Source organism: Haematobia irritans, chromosome 2, assembly GCF_050003625.1.
Source record: "Haematobia irritans isolate KBUSLIRL chromosome 2, ASM5000362v1, whole genome shotgun sequence".
Lineage (NCBI taxonomy): Eukaryota > Metazoa > Arthropoda > Insecta > Diptera > Muscidae > Haematobia > Haematobia irritans.
In genome coordinates, this window is record NC_134398.1 from 211,976,073 (window position 1) to 211,997,496 (window position 21,424).

The following is a 21,424-nucleotide window of genomic DNA, read 5'->3' on the forward strand; positions in this document are numbered from 1 at the left end:
CTTGTTTTTATTATTTTTATTTATTTATTTATTTATTTAATTTTTTTTTTTAGTGTAAAAGTTATCTCCATTTGTGAACTTATAATGGTAGTTGACCAAAACAATATTGTAAACTTTTATAAAATATATTTTTTTTATACATTCATTTAATAGTTACGAACTTTTTTATATGACCCTCATTGCCCTAACTCCCTAATTTCTTCGATAAACAACAACTAGCTTTCCCAAAATAACTTGAATAATTTATATTAATTGTACCTCTGTTGCTTATTCTCTTTCCATTACAGAGAGATACCTTAAGGCCTACACCCACATAGCAACCACAGTAGAAGAAGCAGTAGAAATAAAGAACAACAACAACAACGACAACAGCAATTATGTGCTAATAAATACAAGGGCTAATTAAAATAAAACCGTTTAATTTATTATAAACAAATTTCTGGTAACAATCGAAAACCTAGAGAGAGAGAGGGTGCAAGAACAAACGATTAACCCAGAAAACTTAAACGTCTTCGCTAAGAACGTGTGCCACAATCATGGCACAAAATCGAGCGCATAAAAAGCGCTCAAAGCTTAAAAGCTTTAACAGCAACAACATCAGCAGCAGCCCTAGCTGTAGTAGTAGCGGCAATACCAGTAACAGCAACAGCAACAACAACAATACAACTTGTAGATTATATACGAATATGTTGGCAGACAAAAGTCTGGCCTCGTGTAATGCTAACAACAAAGGAAACGGAAATGCTGGGTATGCTTTTACATTGCAGCAACCCACCTACTTCTTGTCAAACGCTTCCGTTTCCTCAACTAAGTTAAAAACATCACCACTAACAATATTATCGTCGTCGTGTCGGTCAATGTCCGCGTACGTGGGGTCGTCGCTTTCGTCGTCGTCGTCGTCGTTATCGTCATTTCCATCGCTATCGTTATCTGTGTCGTCATCGTCGTTGTCGTCGTCGTTATGTCGTTACACTATGGCATTTGCATTTATTTTATTAATAATTAATAGTCAATTCGAACAAGTTTTTACCCAAGAGATCTCCGAAACACACCAACAACAACAACAACAGTCATTGTTATCGTCATCGTCATTGTCACATCCTTTGCAATATGACCAACAACACCAGCCGCAACCGCAACAATCCCATGCAAAATCCTCCATGGTTCATAATAAGGCCCATGGCTTATCGGCAGCCAATGCGGCCCGTATGTTGGCCGGCAGTGGTGGTGCTGGCAGCAATAACAATGACATGTCTCTGGTCTTGCCCCATGACACCTATCCTGGCTTTAGTATAAAACGTTTCAAGACTCGCCCCTTGGAGAGCAGTAACCTCACCGATAGCCCCTCCGGTCATTTCGCCTATCAACATGGCTCATATCATATGCTGGACAACGAATATGCCAAGTATTTCACAGTATTGGATGATGGTGTTGTGATGACTACCTCGGATATATCGCCTCTAGTCAATCGCCCGGTGAATCTGGTGGTGGTCGAAGAAACACCCAATTCCACTCAAACCCATAATATCCAATTGTATGTTATGCATCGCAATGATATGTTGAGATTTCCGGGTTCCATGTTGGATGCCTCGGGAGAGGTTAAGGAAAATAAACCGGCTGGAACAAGGGTTAGGGGTGTGCCTCTCATGCAGGCCTTTAGCAACGGTGAATTGAGTGCGGAACCCAAGAAGGTCCGTTATACTATTATAGGGGGAAATGAAGATGGTGCCTTTGCTCTACAGAGTCGTCATGCCAAGCAAGGAGATGAACGTTCCAATGCTTTAGTCATAAATGGCGATGAGGAGAGTGGTGTTTGGCTCGTCACCAATCGTCCATTGGATCGTGAACAAACGGCCCACTATGATCTTTCGGTGCAGGCTTCCGATTTGGAAGATGTCGATAAGACCGTATCGAAAATCCAAATAACCATCCTAGATGAAAACGATAATCGTCCCATATTCAAGGCCCATGATTATAAATTTGCCATTGCCGGTTTGAAGTCGCCCGAATTGGATACCAATACCTCTACCACCTGGAAACGTTTTAGCATTGTAGGCAAAGTGGAAGCCACTGATGCTGATGGTGATAAAATTGCCTATCGTTTGAAACAGCCCAGCAATACGGTGATCATAGTTCCTCAAACGGGAGAAATTATGTTAGTGGGTCAACCGCCCTCAAGTGAACTTTTGTTGGAGGTCGAGGCCCATGATTTACGTTATCCCAGTTTGGTTAGCTCACAACCTGCCAAGGTTCTTGTGGAATTTCTACAACCCGAACCTGTATCGTTCATTATGCAACATCTCGAGCATGATGCCATCAATGAGCATTCCCATCATCGTGAGAAACGTCGTGTTACCCGAGCTGTCCGTCCTACCAAGCGTATTGAATTTACTGAGGCCGATGGTGATACCGAGGGCAAATCTGTATTCCAATTGGAAAAGGAAACGGATAAGGAGACCTTTAAGATTCGTGATGAAAATCCTTGGGTAACGGTGGAGACAAATGGTGCTGTTCGTGTCAAAAAGAAGTGGGACTATGAAGAATTGGGTCCCGAGAAAACCATTGATTTTTGGGTTATCATCACCAACACAGGACATAATGGTAAGTGGAAATGCATGTTTTTCTTTTATTTCAAATTAAAATTTGTTTTTGGGGATGATAATTAATTTGGTTCTATCACTCAGTAATGTCACCAGCATTACTTAAAAGTTATGGCCCAAAGCTAAAAATTTGAAAAAAAAAATGAAAATATTTGTCATAATCCGAAAGTAGAAATGAAAGCAACAAATCTACAACGACTTGATTTAAGCTCAATTTAAGCTTCAAATACATGTCGTCATTAAAATCGGTAGCTAAAGTCAACTTATTTTTGTTGCAAAAAAATTGATTGGTTTTGTTTAACTTTATTGCTATCATATTTCCTTTAATCCTTTAAAAAGGAACTTGTTGTATTAAAAGCAAAAAATATATATATTTGGTCTCTTGACCTAAAATGCCTTCTTCGGGAACTTTCAATTTTCTTCGTTATTAAAATTGTTTCTTCTTTTAAATTAAGAGCTATAACAAAAAAACATTTTCCTCCTATGGCGCTTAGAAATAACAATTGTAAATTTTGCAAACTTCTATAAAAATAAATTCTTCTCCACTTCATACCATGGCTAGGCCAACAATGCTTCACTTTATATTGTATTTTGTAATATTTGTTCGTTCTCATCATTTATGGCTTGAGCATTTTTATGTAAGCTAAAATTCAGTTTTGTACTCCATCCACCCACCATCAACAATTTTCTGAGCAAAGTCACGTCTTCATTAAGATGATTTGTTCATTATTATAAAGAAACAATTTAAATTGACAACAATTAAAAAATTGCAAAAAAAATGCATAACAACCAAGCTAAGCGACATTTTCAAGAATATTTTGAAATGTACTTGAGGAAAGAACAAAGGAAATGAGGGTAGTGTGAAAAGGAATGGTAGGCGGATTTTGGAGTCGAGAAATGTGATGAAGTTTCGATGGTTAAAATACATTATGATTTCATTTCATTGTGTTAAAAACTATTTCGGGGAATGTTAGATGAACATTTAACTTAACCGTACCTTGTGGAATTTCGGTTATATGGAAAGATATCCGTTCACAAAACCAAATCTATCAAACAATGAAAAATTTACCAAAAATGGTAGATTTGTAGAATTTGTACGTTTGTGTAGATTTTGCAAAATGTTCTCCTCAAGCTAGGTTAGGTTAGGATATGTGGCATCCCGATGTATCAGGCTCACTTAGACTATTCAGTCCATTGTGATACCACAGTGGTGAACTTTTCTCTTATCACTGAGTGCTGCCCGATTCCATGTTAAACTCAATGACAAGGGACCTCCTTTTTATAGCCGAATCCGAACGGCGTTCCACATTCCAGTGAAACCACTTAGAGAAGCTTTGAAACCCTCAGAAATGTCACCAGCATTACTAAGGTGGGATAATCCACCGCTGAAAAACTTTTTGGTGTTCGGTCGTAGCAGGAATCGAATCCACGACCATGTGTATGCAAGGCGGGCATGCTAACTTTTGTACCACGGTGGCTCCTCAAGCTAAAAGTTACTTCAATTTTATATAGAAATGATACTTACTAAAATTTTTCCATACCTTGTGGAATTCAGATCATATACAAACATAGCCGTTCACAAAACCAAATCTATCAAACAATGAAAAATCTACCAAAAATGGTAGATTTGTAGAATTTGTAACGTTTGTGTGGATTTTGCGAAATATTTTCCTCCAGCTAAAAGTTACTTCAATTTTTTATAGAAATGATAATATTTACTAAAAATTTTCTATACAAATACAATTTTGACAAAATCTTCTATATAAATTAAATTTTGCCAAAATCTTCTATAGAAATAAAAATTAAAAAAAAAATCTATAAAAATAAAATTTTGCACAATAAGAAATAGAGGTAAAATCTTGACAAAATTTTCTAAAGAAATAACATTTTGAAAAAATTTCCTATAAAAATATAAAAAAAACAAAATCGTATATAGAAATAAATGTTTAACAATTTTTTTATAAAGAAATGATAAAATTTACTAAAAATTTTCTATAAAAATAAAATTTTGACAAAATCTTCTACACAAATTAAATTTTGACAAAATCTTCTATACGAATAAAAATTTAAAAAAAATCTATAGAAATAAAATTTTGCACAATAAGAAATAGAAGTAAAATTTTCTATAGAAATAACATTTTGAAAAAAAATTTCTATAAAAATAAAATTTTGACAAAATCGTATATAGAAATAAATGTTTAATTTTTTTTATACAGAAATGATAATATTAATTAAAAATTTTCTGTACAAAAAAAAATTTGACAAAATTTTCTATATAAATTAAATTTTGACAAAATCTTCTATAGGAATAAAAATTTGAAAAAAAAAATCTATAGAATTAACATTTTGAAAAAAAATTCTATAAAAATAAAATTTTGACAAAATCCTATATAGAAATAAATGTTTAACAACATTTTTTATAGAAAAAAATTTGTTAAATTAGAAATAGAAATAAAATTTTGACAAAATTAGAAATAGCAATACATTTTTTAAAAACATTTCTATAGAAAATTTTCAATAGAAATAAAAATTTAACAAAATTTTCTAAAGAAAAAAATTACAAAATTTTTAGTAGAAATAAAATTAAAAAAAATCTATAAAAATAAAATTTTGAGAAATAAAAAATTTCTATAGAAACAAAAGTTTGACAAAATCCTATATAGAAATAAATGTTTAACAACATTTTTTATAGAAAAAAAATTTGGAAAATTAAAAATAGAAATAAAATTTTGACAAAATTAGATATAGCAATACATTTTTTAAAAACATTTCTATAGAAATTTTTCAATAGAAATAAAAATTTAACAAAATTTTCTAAAGAAAAAAATTACAAAATTTTTAATAGAAATAAAATTAAAAAAAATCTATAAAAATAAAATTTTGAGAAATAAAAAATTTTCTATAGAAACAAAAGTTTGACAAAATTTCTATAGAAATAACATTTTGTCAATATTTTCTATAGAAATAAAATTAAAAAAATTTTAAATTTAACAAATTTCTGTATAGAAATAAACAAATTTTTCTAAACAAATAAAATTTTGACGGTTTTCATAAAAATAAAATTTTGATGCTATAGAAATAAATTTTACGAAATTTGCTATAGAAATCAAATTTTTAAATAAAATTTTGACAAAATTTTCTACAGAAATCAAATTTAGACAAAACTTTTTATACAATAAAATTTGTCTAAAGAAATAAAATTTTGATAAATTTTTCTATATAAATAAAATTTTGACAGTTTTCATAACAATAAAATTTTCTACAGAAAAAAAATTGACACAACTTTCTAGAGAAATAAAATTTTGACAACATTTTCCATGCAAATAAAATTTTAACAAATTTTCCTAAAGAAATAAAATTTTAACAAAATTTTCTATAGAAATAAAATTTTACGAAAATTTCTATAGAAATCAAATTTTTAAATAAAATTTTCACAAAATTTTCTATAGAAATAAAATTTTGACAACATTTTTTAGAAATAATATTTTGACAACATTTTCTATAGAAATTAAACTTTGACAAAATTTTGTATAGAGATTAAATTTTGACAAAATTTTCTATAGAAATAAAATTTTGCTAAAATTTTCTATAGAAATAAAATTTTGAAAAAAATGTTCTATAGAAATAAAATTTAGACAAAATTTTCTATAGAAATAAAATGTTGACAAAATTTTCTATAGAAAAAATATTTACACATTTTGTCTCTATAGAAATAAAATTTTGACAAAATTTTCTATAGAAATTAAAAATTAACAAAATTTTCTATAGAAATATAAATTTGACAAAGTTTTTATTAAAATAAAATTTTGGCAAAAATTTGCCAAAGAAAAATTTTCTATACAATAAAATTTTAACAAGTTTTTCTAAAGAAATAAAATTTTGACAGCATTTTCTACAGAAATAAAATTTTTACAAATTTTTCTATACAAATATAACCTTAACAGATTTTCCTAACGAAATAAAATTTAGACAAAATTTTCTAAATAAATAAAATGTTGACAAAAATTTCTATAGAAATAAATGTTTGACAAAATGCCTATAGAAACAAAATTTTGTCAAAATTATCTACAGAAATAAAATTTAAAAAAAATTCTAAAATTTTGACAAAATTTTTTATAGAAATAAAATTTTGACAAAATTTTCTAACAATAAAATTTTAAAAAAAATTTCTAAAGAAACAAAATTTTCTATAGGAATAAAAGATTGACAAAATTTCTATAGAAAAAAATTTGGAAAATTTTTCTATAGAAATAAAATTTAAAAAAATCTAAAGAAACTAAAATTTGACAAAATGTTCGATAGAAATAAAATTTTGACAGCTTTCATAAAAATAAAATTTTGCTATAGAAATAAAAGTTTACGAAAATTTCTATAGAAATCAAATTTTTAAATAAAATTTTCACAAAATTTTCTATAGAAATTAAATTTTGACAATTTTTTTTTAGAAATAATATTTTGACAAAATTTTCTATAGAAATTGAACATTGACAAAATTTTCTATAGAGATAAAATTTTGACAAAATTTTCGATAGAAATAAAATTTTGACAAAATTTTCTATAGAAATTCAATTTTGATAAAATTTTAACAAAATTTTCTATAGGAATAAATTAATGACAACATTTTCTATGCAAATAAATTTTTGATAAAATTTCTATAGAAGTAAAATTTTGACAAAATTTTCTATAGAAAAAAAAAATGGACAAAAATATAAATAAATTTTTGACAAAAATTCCTATAAAAATAAAATTTTAATAAAATTTTCTATAGAAACAAAATTTTTACAACATTTTCTATAAAAATAAAATTTTGCAAAAATATTCTATTTTTTAATTTGACGAACGTGTTCGTCACTCCTATACGATGTTTGTATAGGTCCATAATTTTGGTTATTATTATGAAACATAACATCTGAAATTCGCAACATGTTACTAGAGTTTTTATCAATTTTTTGATTGCTTCTTTAGTAATTAACAAAAGCCGACTAGGACAGTTTGGCCATCATCAAGGCATTGTTGATCTTTTTAAGACTTTTAAGAATACGAAGAATTGACTTCTATTAGTTTCAACAAAAAGTCGCAAAAACGAAAGTTGATACTCGATTTTTTTAATTTTTTTAGGGATTCAAAAGTCAAAAATTGACTTTTCGGCTAATAGAAAGTTGATCGATGTCAAAATCTACAAAACTTCTTGGTATAGCAATCACAATCGAATAGTCGAATCGTAGAAGATTCAGTCCGATCAAACTTTCTGCCATATTAAAGTGTTTTTTCTTTTATCCCATCTCATCTAGTCACCCTCGTAGTAAATTCTCATAATACTGACTCTCTGAACAAATAGAGACTATTTCTCTGCACTTAAACTTAAGTTGTGAAACGTTATGAAAATTATTTGTTAATTGTTAAACTTATGTGCAACATTAATTTTCTTTAAGAAAAAATGTTATCGGATTTTAGGAAACAAAAAAAAAATCCGTATACTAAACTCAAGCAGGGTCTTCAATCTCCCCCCAACTCTTCAAACTAGCTGACCCTTCAACAAATGATGGCAAATGTTGAAATTAAAACTTCAAAAAGTAATTAGTGATTCTAAAAAGAAAGAAAGAAAGACAGACAGAAATATAAGCAAACAAGTCCCTAGGTCCCATGGGTAGAAGGAATCAGAGTGAAAGACAACACCAAATGTCCCCCCAAATGAAAGTGGATTGGACTAACATAGGAATGAAAGGACGGACGGACGGACAGATGGACAGACATATCAACCCAGACATCCTAAGAATTCAAGGAGAAAATTCTGTCTCAGACACAAAAACATTTGGGGCGCATGTGCCCTTAATGTCATACAAATAACTTCACATGAGTGCTGGTGGTGGTGGTGGGGGGCACAATGCAAAATAAATGAAAGTGATGGCAATGTAATGCAGTGGGTAAGAGAAATTGACAAAGGAGTTTGAGCAGTTTCTGGATGGGAATCAAAAAGAATACAATAATAACAATAATAACAAGAAAACAAAAATAACAATTATTTATTCACATGTTTTGGAAATCTAAATAAACAACAAGGAATGGACATTTACACTACTAAGCTATTAAATTGTTAGGGATGCCGTTCAAGAATATTCAAGAAATGAACATGCACTATAAATTAGTGCATGTCCATTTTTCGGGACTCTGATTTCTCCAAATCACAATAAATTTATGTCTTCTAGTCCCTTCTAAAACCATATAGAGAGATGGGTATAAATTGGGCTACTATCAGAAAATCGCAATGTTATAACACTTTCCTTCCACTCGCGAAAGGCAAACAGTGTAGATATACCTGATTTAATGTAGTCTTGGGAAAAGTGTCAGAAACCGTCACTTGGAAATAGATATATTTGGCTTTCCCTTGATTCCTCGAGAATATTCATGAAGAATTCCCAATTATTTCAATAACGAAACTATTCCCATCCCTAAGAATTTAAATTTCCCATATCTTAAATTTCATCCCATAACAAGTAAGTAGTTCTTTTGAGACTATATCTCCAACTTGTATTTACATAAAGAGTGCCTAAAAAATCCAAGAGTCCTATATGGGGAATGTTGGGAAAAGGAAAGGGAAATTATCCAAAAAGTACTTGACAGACACTGAAGCACAACAACAAACATCGAACAGACAAATGTAGAAAACACCCCCGCACTCTCCTGTAAATAAAGAAAACACTTTGCATACATTCCTTCATTATGTTGAATATTTTTATTTTTCGAAAAAAACATAATCAACAGCCGCTACATCAAGGCACGTATGGATGGATGCTATTGTAAATACCAAAAGTGAAGTTAGTAGCTTCCATACTCCTCGTCATATGTTTGACAACCAACCAACCAAAAAAAAAAATACAAAAACACCAACAAATGCCAAAAAAATACCAACAATGGTAATGGACAAATTACAAGCGAATGTTTTTAATGTCATGAACTTGTCTGTCAAAAAATATAACTGGACAGAATCCGTACTACTTAGTCATTGCAACGCAATGCAGTGTTCAGGGAACACTGTCAATGTCTGTCTGGATGACTGGATGAATGGTTAGCTGTTTGGCATTTGCTGGTGTATTACCAAACCCTCCAATGACTTCATATATGTTGGTTGAAATTAACAGTATAGTAGTCTGGATATTTTTTTTATGATGCAGTGCAATGCAGTATTTTCGAGTCGGACAGTGGATTAAAACCATTTTTTGAAATTCCAACATATCCGTTCACTCAATGGTGGGATTTATACTGTATTCTGAGTAATTATAATTACTATAAAAATAAAATTTCAATGAAAATATCTTCAAAAAATAAACTTTCGAGAAAAATTCCTATAAAAATAAAAATTTGTAGCAATATTCTATAAAACTAAAATTTTGTTGAACTTTTCTATAAAATTAAAATTTTGATAAAATTTTCTATAAAACTAAAATTTGGATAACATTTTCTATAAATATTAAAGTTTCGTCAAAATTTCCTCTAAAAAGGAAATTTTGACTTAATTTTTTATAAAAATAAATATTTGTTGAAATTTTCTATAAGAATAAATTTTTGATGAAATTTTCTATAAAAATAAATTTTCAATGAAATTTCTGTAAAAATAAAATTTCTGCTAATTTTTTTTTTTAAATCGATTAAAACCCCTATAAAAAAAACAGAAATTTTCTATAAATATAAATAAATTGTGGGCTATAATTTTTTAAAAAGATAAAATTCTATAAAAAATAAGATTTTTACAAAATTTTTTATAAAAATAAAATTTCACCAAATTTTGTTTAGAAAAAAACTTGTGGGCCATAATTTTTTATAAAAATAAAATTCCATAAAAAATAAGATTTTTACAAAAATGTTTATAGAAATAAAATTTCACCAAATTTTGTTTAGAAAAAACTTGTGGGCTATAATTTTTTATAAAAATAAAATTCCATAAAAAATAAGATTTTTACAAAAATGTTTATAAAAATAAAATTTCAGTGGAATTCTTTTAAAACAAAAATTTTAGGGAAATTGTCTATAAAAATAAAATTTCAAGGAAGTTTTTTATAAAAATAAAATTTTATAAAAAAATTATATTTCAACAAAAATTTCTATAAAAAAAAATTCGACGAAAATTTCTATAAAAATAAAATTTCCACGAAATTTTCACTAAAAGTAAAATTTTGACGAAATTTTCTATAGAAATTAAATTTCAACCAAATTTTCAATAAAAATAAACTTTTGGCAAAACTTCCTATAAAAATAAAGTTTCCACGAAATTTTCTCTACAAATATAATTTCGACGCAATTTTCTTTAAAAAAAAAAATTCGACGAAATTTTCATGACAAATACAATTTTGACGAAATTTTCTATAGAATTTCCCCGAAATTTGCTATATTTCTATAAAAAAAATTCGACGAAAATTTCTATAAAAATAAAATTTCCACGAAATTTTAAATAAAAGTAAAATTTTGACGAAATTTTCTATAGAAATTAAATTTCAACCGAATTTTCAATAAAAATAAACTTTCGGCAAAATTTCCTATAAAAATAAAGTTTCAACCAAATTTTCTCCACAAATATAATTTCGACGAAATTTTCAATAAAAAAAAAATTCGACGAAATTTTCATTACAAATACAATTTCGACGAAATTTTCTATAAAAATAGAATTTCCCCGAAATTTGCTATATAAAGGGAAAATTTTATGAAATTTTCTATACAAAATTTCCAGGATATTTTCTACCAAACAAAAAAAAAAAACAAAAACAGGAAACAGAATTTCCTACAAATTTCAGTGGATTTTTTTTAAACTAAAATTTTAAGGAAATTGTCTATAAAAATAAAATTTCAAGGAAGTTTTCATAAAAATAAAATTTTATAAAAAATTAAATTCCAACAAAAATTTATATAAAAAAAAATTCGACGAAAATTTCTATAAAAATAAAATTACCACGAAATTTTCTATGAAAGTAAAATTTTGACGAAATTTTCTATAGAAATTAAATTTCAACCAAATTTTCAATAAAAATAAACTTTCGACAAAATTTCCTATGAAAATAAAATTTTCTCGAAATTTTCTCTACAAATGTAATTTCGACGAAATTTTCTATAAAAAAAAATTCGACGAAATTTTCATTACAAATACAATTTCGACGACATTTTCTATAAAAATAGAATTTCCACGAAATTTTCTATATAAAGGAAAAATTTGATGAAATTTTCTATACAAAATTTCCAGGATATTTTCTACCAAACAAAACAAAAAAAAAAAACAGGAAAAAGAATTTCCTAAACATTTTCTAGCAAAATAGAATTTCCACGAAATTCTCTAAAAATAAAATTTCGACGAAATTTTCAATAAAATTAAATGTTATTATAATATAAAGATTGAATTTTCAAGAAGAAAAAAGAAATCAAATATCAATTAAATATTCTATAAAAATAAAATTTAATTACATTGGAACCTCTAAAACTTGGACACTCTGCAAACCCGGACACCTTCCAAAACTAGACAATTGTCGTGAGATGTTTGCTATATAAAAACATTAAAATTAACCTCTCACAACTGGATACCTCCCAAATGTGGACAAATTTTAGGTGACCGTGGGTATCCACTTCTGAGAGGTTTCACTGTATATTTGTTTAGTTCGTCTTGAGGTCATATGAATAATAACAGATGTTGTTGTTCTTGTTGAGTTGTATTTTTATTTAATATTTCGAAACAACTCCGATGTTCGTCTTCAGGGAAATTTTTTTAGAAGTAAAGAACAATGAACTTATTCGCAAACAAGTAAATTTACAACAAATTTTAATCACATTTTCTTAAAAATAAAATTTCGATGAAATTTTCTATAAAAATGAAAAATCAATAAAATGTTTTTAAAAATTTCGAATAAAATTTTCTATAAAAGTTCGACGAAAAAATAAAATTGTCCACGAAATTTTCTAAAAAAAATAAAATTTGTTGTTTTTGATTTCAGCTTTAAAACCATTGCGTTGACTAAGCTACAAGTGTAGCTTAACCAACAGAGGAAAAGAATGTTTGCCAAATTTATTTGGGCAAAGCTCTATAGACTACAAGACGTTTCGGAATTACCACATTCCTCATCAGCATCCTGTACTTGCAGCAAAACTATCGACCAATTATCAGAATAAATTCAGGCATTTCGCTAAACCCAAAGTAAACCACACTTGAACCTTCCGAAAAAAGGTTTATGATAGCCGGCTTATGCCGAAATAAATTCATACAAACATCTCCCTTTTCCTTTGACACCATCAAGTCATCGATTTGAGTGTAGTTGGCTGGGTTTATTTTGAGCGTGCTTCCTCTTACTTCATTCGTAAAATTTCGACAAAATGCCAAAAAAAAAACACTATTCGAAAAAATTTTGTATAAAAATAAAATTTTATCGAAAATTTCTGTAAAAATAAAAATTTTATTAAATATATACCATAAAAAATTTAAGTTTTAATAAAATGTTTTATAAAGATGGTTAGGTTAGGTTAAGTGGCAGCCCGATGTATCAGGCTCACTTAGACTATTCAGTCCATTGTGATACCACATTGGTGAACTTCTCTCCTATCACTGAGTGCTGCCCGATTCCATGTTAAGCTCAATGGCAAGGGACCTCCTTTTTATAGCCGAGCCGAGTTCCACATTGTAGTGAAATCACTTAGAGAAGTTTTGAAGTTTTGAAACCCTCAGAAATGTCACCAGCATTTCTGAGGTGGGATAATCCACCGCTGAAAAACTTTTTGTTGTTCGGTCGAAGCAGGAATCGAATCCACGACCTTGTGTATGCAAGGCGGGCATGCTAACCATTGCACCACGGTGGCTCCCTTCTATAAAGATACAATGTTGACAAAATTTTCTATATAAAATAAAATTGCGAGAAAATTTTCTATAAAAATAGAATTTCGGGTAAAATTTTTTAATAAAAATAAAGATTCAACGAAATTTGTATAAAAAATAAAATTTTAATCAAATTTTCTATAAAAATTAAATTTCAACCAAATTTTCTATAACAATAAAATATCAATAAAATGTTCTAAATGTAAAAATAAAATTTTGACCAAAATTTTCTGAGGAAATTTCACGAAATTTATGGACAAATAAAATTACGTCGAAATGTTCCGTAAAAATAAAATGTCTACGAAATTTTCTATAAAATATAATTCCCACGAAATTTTGTATAAAAATAGAATTTCTACGAAATTTACTATTCGACAATTTCGAATTTTGATCAAGTTTTCTATAAAAATAATATTTCGATGAAATAAAATTTTGACGAAAATTTCTATAAAATTTAAATTTTTTGAAGTTTTCTAAAAAACATGCTAACCATTGCACCACGGTGGCTCCCTTCTATAAAGATACAATGTTGACAAAATTTTCTATATAAAATAAAATTGCGAGAAAATTTTCTATAAAAATAAAAGTTCGGCTAAAATCTTTTAATAAATATAAAATTTCAACGAAATTTAAATAAAAATAAAATTTTAATAAAATTTTCTATAAAAATAAAAATTCAACCAAATTTTCTATAAAAATAAAATATCAATAAAATGTTCTAAATGTAAAAATAAAATTTTGACTAACATTTTCTGAGGAAATTTCACGAAATTTATAGACAAATAAAATTGTTCCGTAAAAATCAATTTTCTACGAAATTTTCTATAAAATATAATTCCCATAAAATTTTGTATAAAAATAAAATTTCTACGATATTTTCTATTCGACAATTTCGAATTTTGATCAAGGTTTCTATAAAAATAATATTTCGATGAAATAAAATTATGACGAAAATTTCTATAAAATTTAAATTTTTGAAGTTTTCTATAAAAATAATATTTCGATGAAAAAAAAAAATTATGAAAATTTCTATAAAATTTCAATTTTTTGAAGTTTTCTATAAAAGTGAAATTTTAATTCTCCACAATAATTTCTATAAAAATAAAATTTCGTCGCATATAAAATTTTGTGCAAATTTTTTTTTTTTTGGCTCAACCACTGTCTTTGCTGCAAACACTTTGTCACATTTGTTTGTAGTGTTTTGCTAGCCTCAGACTAGCTTTGCTTTACTTTATAACGCCCTCTTGTATGGCGTTAGAGTCATGTAACAGGGGAAATGTGTTTGTAAATTGCTGAACAAGTTTATGTCCGCGACAAAAGTAGCTGCACTGCATCCATAATGACATCATGACGTTGAGAAGCATCATCACAATAATGATACTGGTGGTGATGATGATGATGTTGATTGTTATATGCCTCATATGTCACACTTGAAATTTGATGGAAACAATGATGGCAATGTAACTAAATAATTTCCATTGCAAAAACGAAGAGCCATTCTCAACAAGGTCCATGGTTAAAATGTGACATTCGCAGAGTAAGGTTTCCCCAAAACTAAAAATGCGCTGCACTACTATTTGGTTAAGGTTAAACCATAGGGAATCATAACTCATTCGTTGTTAGAGAACATGGTACAATGTCAAACGAATATATAGGAATCCTAGTAGTGGTATCCTGGGCAATTATTGTGGTATATAGAGAAAAAAAAGGACATTGAGGACGACAGTACGAGTAGTAGATATGTACTTAGTATATCGCAGCCCCTTGATTAGCTTAGCTTCTGAGGGAGTTGTAGAGTGAGTGACATGCCTTATGAGAGAAATGGCAATTTGCATAAAATTGCTATTTTTTTTTTGTGACATTCCCGTGTATTCTGCCAGTGACAGTTTTGAAGATTTATTGTGCATGGATCAAACGATAAAATCCATGATGACATTCGTTTTGGAAATGTTTAACTCTATGAAGGATTTTGTTATGTTATTTGTATAATGATTTAAAAATAAATACTGATTTTGTTTCTCTTTCATTTTCCATAAATAAATTCAAGGTTTTAATGTAAATTCCTGTGTATTTGTTTTAATAAATTAAATTATATTTAATGGGTTTAAAGGATATTATGTTGAAATGTCCACAAGTTTTTTGTTTTCATATTATATTAAAAATTAATTATAGCCACTATTATGGAATGGTGTTATGATTAATTTTCTATTAGATTTGTAACATATTTGAAATATTGAATTCAGAGTAGAGATGTTGTCTTGCCAACTAAATGAAAAATTTTGCCAGTTATTTGAAACGTTGATAGCTTTGAGTCAGTTGTTCCCATATTGTGCAACTTTTCGTTTTTACAGAGAAACCAATTAGAAAAACTTTAATACACTCAGAAATGTGAATAGCATTACTATAAATAATCCACCGCTGAAAAATTTTGTGGTGTTTGGTTAAAACTTGGATTGAACCCATGGCACTTGGTATGCAAGGCTGGCATACCAACCATTACGTTATTACGTTACGTTATTAATATCGAGAAGGGAGTCAGCAAGGTGCAGTTGTTAGCATGCCCCTCTGCGTTCAATGTTTTGGCCATATCTCCTTAAATATGCGCCCACCCCCAAAAAATTGAAAAATCCACCCAAATCCTAAACAAATTGAAATTTTTTATATGAAAAACTTGTTTTGCCCATATCTCCTTAAATATACGACCTAGAGCGAAAAGGACTTTAATTCGTAACCATCCCCAGAAAATTGGAAAATCCACCCAAATTCTAAAAAATTTAAATTTTTATATGAAAAACTTGTTTTGCCCATGTCTCCTAAACTAAGCGTCCTAGCGTTAAAAAATCCACCAAAATCAAAAAAAAAAAATTAAATTTTTATATGAAATTTTTGAAATTTTTATATGAAAATCTTTATATGTAAAACATGTTTTGGCCATATCTCCTTAAATATGCGTCCTAGAGCGAAAAGGACTTTAATTCGTGACCACCCCCAAAAAATTTAAAAATCCACCAAAATCCTAAAAAAATTAAATTTTTATATGAAAAACTTGCTTGTTTTATCGTTTTTTTTTTTTTTTGATTTTTCCACTCTACGGAATTTTCAATTTTGATTTTTCCAATCTCCGGAATTTTGAGTGTTGCAAAGCTTTTTTAATTATCTTTAATTCAAGCTCATTTTCAATACATGTTGTATTAGTACTCGCGGTATGTACAACACACGAGTAGATTTTCTGTAAATGCGTTGTGGATTTCGATCAAATTTGGCTATGTTGGCTACCAAACAAAAAATTTGTTTTTCCAAAATTTTATTTCTATAGAAAATTTGTTTTTCCAAAATTTTATTTCTGCAGACAATTTTGTTAAAATTTTATTTCTACAGAAAATTTTGTCAAAATTTCATTTCTATAGAAAATTTTGTCAAACTTTTATTTCTATAAAAAATTTTATTTTTATATATAATTTAGTCAAAATTTTATTTCTGTAGAAAACTTTGTCAAAATTTTGTTTCTTTAGAAATTTTTGTCAAAATTTTATTTCTATAGAATATTTTGTCAAAATTGTATGTCTTTAGAAAATTTTGTCAAAATTTTATATCTATAGAAAATTTTGTCAACATTTTATTTTTATAGAAAATTTTGTCAAAATTTTATTTTTATAGAAAATTTTGTCAAAATTTTATTTCTATAGAGAAATTTTGTCAAAATTTTATTTCTATAGAAAATTTTGTCAAAATTTTATTTCTATAGAAAATTTTGTCAAAGACTTATTTCTATAGAAAATTTTGTCAAAATTTTATTTCTATAGCACATTTGGTCAAAATTTTATTTCTATAGAAAATGTTGTAAAAATTTTATTTCTATAGAAAGTTTTGTTAAAATTGTATTTCTTTAGAAAATTTTGTCAAAATTTTATTTCAAAGAAAATTGTGTCAAAATTTTATTTTTATAGAAAATTGTGTCAAAATTTTATTTTTATTGAAAATTATGTCAAAACTTTGCTTTTATAAAAAATTTTGTCAAAATTTTGTTTTTATAGAATATTTTGTCAAAATTTTATTTTTATAGAAAATTTTGTAAAAAAAATTATTTTTATAGAAAATGTTATAAAAAAATTATTTCTATAGAAATTTTTGTCAAAATTTTATTTCTATAGAAAGTTTTGTCAAAAGTGAATTTCTAAAGAAAATTTGCAAAATTTTATTTTTATTGAAAATGTTGTCAAAATTTTGTTTTTATAGAAAATTTTTCCAAAATTTAATTTTTATAGAAAATTTTGTCAAAATTTTATTTTTGTAGAAAATTTTGTAAAATTTTTTTGTAAAAATTAACTTCTATAGAACATTTTGTCAAAATTTTATTTCTACAGAAAATGTTGTCGAAATTGTATTTCTATAGAATTTTTTTTTTAAATTTAGTGTCTATTTTGTCAAAATATTATTTCTATAGTATAACATATTTTGTCAAAATTGTTTTTCTATAGAAAAATTGTCATTTTTTTATTCCATATTTTTTTTCAAAATTTTATTTCTATAGAAAATTTTGTTAAACTTGTATGTCTTTAGAAAATGTTGTCAAATTTTTATTTCTTTGGAACATTTTTTTAAATTTTTATTTCTATAGAAAATTTGCAATATTTTATTTCTATAGCAAACTTTCTCTAAGTTTTATTTCTATAGATATTTTTTTAAATTGTGCCTTCTATAGAACATTTGGTCAAAATGTTATTCTTATAGAAAATTTTGTAAAATTTTATTTCAACAGAAAATTTTGTCAAAATTATACTTCTACAGAAAATTTTGTCCAAATTTTATTTCCATAGAAAATTTTGTCAAAATTGTATTTCTATAGAAAATTTGCAAAATTTTGTTTTTATAGAAAATTTTGCCAAAATTTAATTTTTATAGAAAATTTTGAAAAAAAAAATTATTTTATAGAAAATTTTGTAAAAAAATTATTTCTATAGAAAATTTTGTCAAAATTTTATTTCTATAGAAAGTTATGTCAAAATTTTATTTCTATAGAAAGTTATGTCAAAATTATATTTCTAAAGAAAATTTTGGCAAAATTTTATTTTTATTGAAAATTTTGTCAAAATTTTGTTTTTATAGAAAATTTTGCCAAAATTTAATTTTTATAGAAAATTTTGTCAAAATTTTATTTTTATAGAAAATTTTGTAAAAAATTAACTTCTATAGAATATTTTGTCAAAATTTTATTTCTACAGAAAATGTTGTCACAATTGTAATTCTATAGAAAATTTTGTCAAACTATTGTTTCTATAGAATATTTTGTCAAAATTTTATTTCTATAGAATAACATATTTTGCCAAAATTTGTTTTTATAGAAAATTTTGTCAATTTTTTATTGCTATAGAATTTTTTTTTTTCAAAATTTTATTTCTATCGAAAATTTTGTTAAAATTGTATTTCTATAGAAAATTTTGTCAAATTTTTATTTCTTTGGAACATTTTTTTAAATTTTTCTATAGAAATAGAAAATTTGCAATATTTTATTTCTATAGAAAATTTTGTCAAAATTTTATTTCTATAGAAAGTTTTTTCAAAATTTTGCTTTCTATAGAACATTTGGTCAAAATGTTATTCTTATAGAAAATTTTGTAAAATTTTATTTCAACAGAAAATTTTGCCCAAATTTTATTTCCATAGAAAATTTTGTAAAGATTTTATTTCTACAGAATATTTTGTCAAAATTGTTTTTCTATAGAAAATTTTCTTAAACTTTTATTTCTATAGAAAATTTTGTTAAAGTTTTATTTCTATAGAAAATTTTGTAAATTTTTTATTTCCATAGAAATTTTTTTTTAAATTTTTATTTCTATAGAAAATTTTGTCAAAATTTTATTTCTATAGAAAGTTTTGTCAAAATTGTACTTCTATGGAAAATTTGCAAAATTTTATTTTTATAGAAAATTTGCAAAATTTTATTTTTATAGAAAATTTTGTAAAAAAAATTATTTTATAGAAAATTTTGTAAAAAATTATTTCTATAGAAAATTTTGTCAAAATTTTATTTCTATGGATTTTGTTTTTATAGAAAATTTTGCCAAAATTTAATTTTTATAGAAAATTTTGTCAAAATTTTATTTTTATAGAAAATTTTGTAAAAAAATATTTCTATAGAAAATTTTGTTAAAAATTAACTTCTATAGAACATTTTGTCAAAATTTTATTTCTACAGAAAATTTTGTCAAAATTGTATTTCTATAGAAAATTTTGTCAATTTTTTATTGCTATAGAATTTATTTTCAAAATTTTATTTCTATAGAAAATTTTTTTAAAATTGTATTTCTATTGAAAATTTTGTCAAATTTTTATTTCTTTGGAACATTTTTTTAAATTTTTATTTCTATAGAAATTTTTTTCTCAAAATTTTGCTTTCTATAGAACATTTGGTCAAAATGCTACTCTTATAGAAAACTTTGTAAAATTTTATTTCAACAGAAAATTTTGTCCAAATTTTGTTTCCATAGAAAATTTTGTCAAAATTTTATTTCTATAGAATATTTTGTAAAAATTGTTTTTCTATAGAAAATTTTATTAAAATTTCATTTCTATAGAAAATTTTGTCAATTTTTTATTTCTATAGAAATTTTTTTTAAATTTTTATTTCTATAGAAAATTTTGTCAAAATTTTATTTCTATAGAAAAATTTTTAAGATCCTAACCTTAGACTTTTGTGGCATTTAATAGAACCAACTCTTTAACCAATTCCAATAAATATCATATTAATAAATTATCATGACATTATTGACATTTGATATATTTGTATTTTATTCGTTTTGCAATTGTATACATATAGAAATCAATTATACATAATTCAATGCATTCTTCAATGATTGTTATTGTAGGGCATGACAAGTGAAGCAATTAATGTCCTTTTTACAGTTTATAAAACATCTGAATTATTTAATTATAATCTCAATGGAGATTATAATTTCACAATATAACATTTACCAATCCATGAGCGACCAATACACATACAATCGCACACACACATTGGTAAATGTTTGCATTTAAGTGCTTATTAATTGGAAAATAAACAAGGTATTTATTTATAAGCCTTTATATCCTATTACAAATGGGAATTTAGTTAGACATAATTCCGATGAAATGTATTTTGATTTAATTAAAGAAATATTTAGATATGATTTTACACATTTTTGTGTGTTTTGTTTGAAAATTTTATATAGTTATAGTCTTGGGGGATTGATAAGCAAGCGAGTAGTCAAGTTTTGGAATAATCTAAAAGCACAAAGGCATTAGAATATTTTCTTCTTAAAGTTATTATAATGAAATAATATAAAAAAAATCGATTTAAAAAAAACCAGAAACATATTTTTCATAAAAAAAAATACGATTCAATCGCAAAATTTAGTGATTAAATTATTTTTGTAATTGAAATTTATTACGAAAAGATTAATATCACTCAAAAAATGTATTAGTTTTACAAAATATAATTAATTACAAAAATTTAAATTTAATTTAAATTTTAAATTTAAAAATTTATTTGATTTTAGTATAAAGAGGTCAATTAATTTTTTAATTGAGGCAATAACTATTCATTGCATTATTATTTATTTATTAATTATTATTGTTTGTTTCTTTAGTTGCAATATTTTTCCTTTGGTTTTATAAAAATGTATACAATTCTTAATTGGAAATATTTTCTTATTTATTTAAAATATTAATTGAGATGACCGAAACTTTACTTAAAAATGTAAAAACATTTAAAAAATTGTTAACTGATTTTTTTTTTTAAATTTAATGTAGAAAAGTCGATTTTCAATTCCTTTCGACTCTATTCTATTCTATATTTCCAAACTGTATTTGTGGACATCTTTTGTAATGTAACCCACCAGTGATTTTTTTTTCTTCAAAATTAATAATATTCCCATAGGCAGTTTTTTTTACCGCAATTTCATTTGTATTATGGAAAAACATCAATATTTATTCAAGTTTAAGT

At 25.8% G+C, this 21,424-nt stretch overlaps 1 protein-coding gene across 1 annotated transcript in view; it reads left to right on the forward strand.

The window, feature by feature from the left end:
- Positions 1–291: 291 nt before the first annotated feature.
- Positions 292–21,424, forward strand: part of CadN (neural cadherin) — a 470,814-nt gene continuing 449,681 nt past the window's right edge. The window contains 1 exon segment of the mRNA XM_075297354.1: positions 292–2,601. Coding sequence (XP_075153469.1) covers positions 537–2,601 — 2,065 coding nt within the window. The 5' untranslated portion in view covers positions 292–536.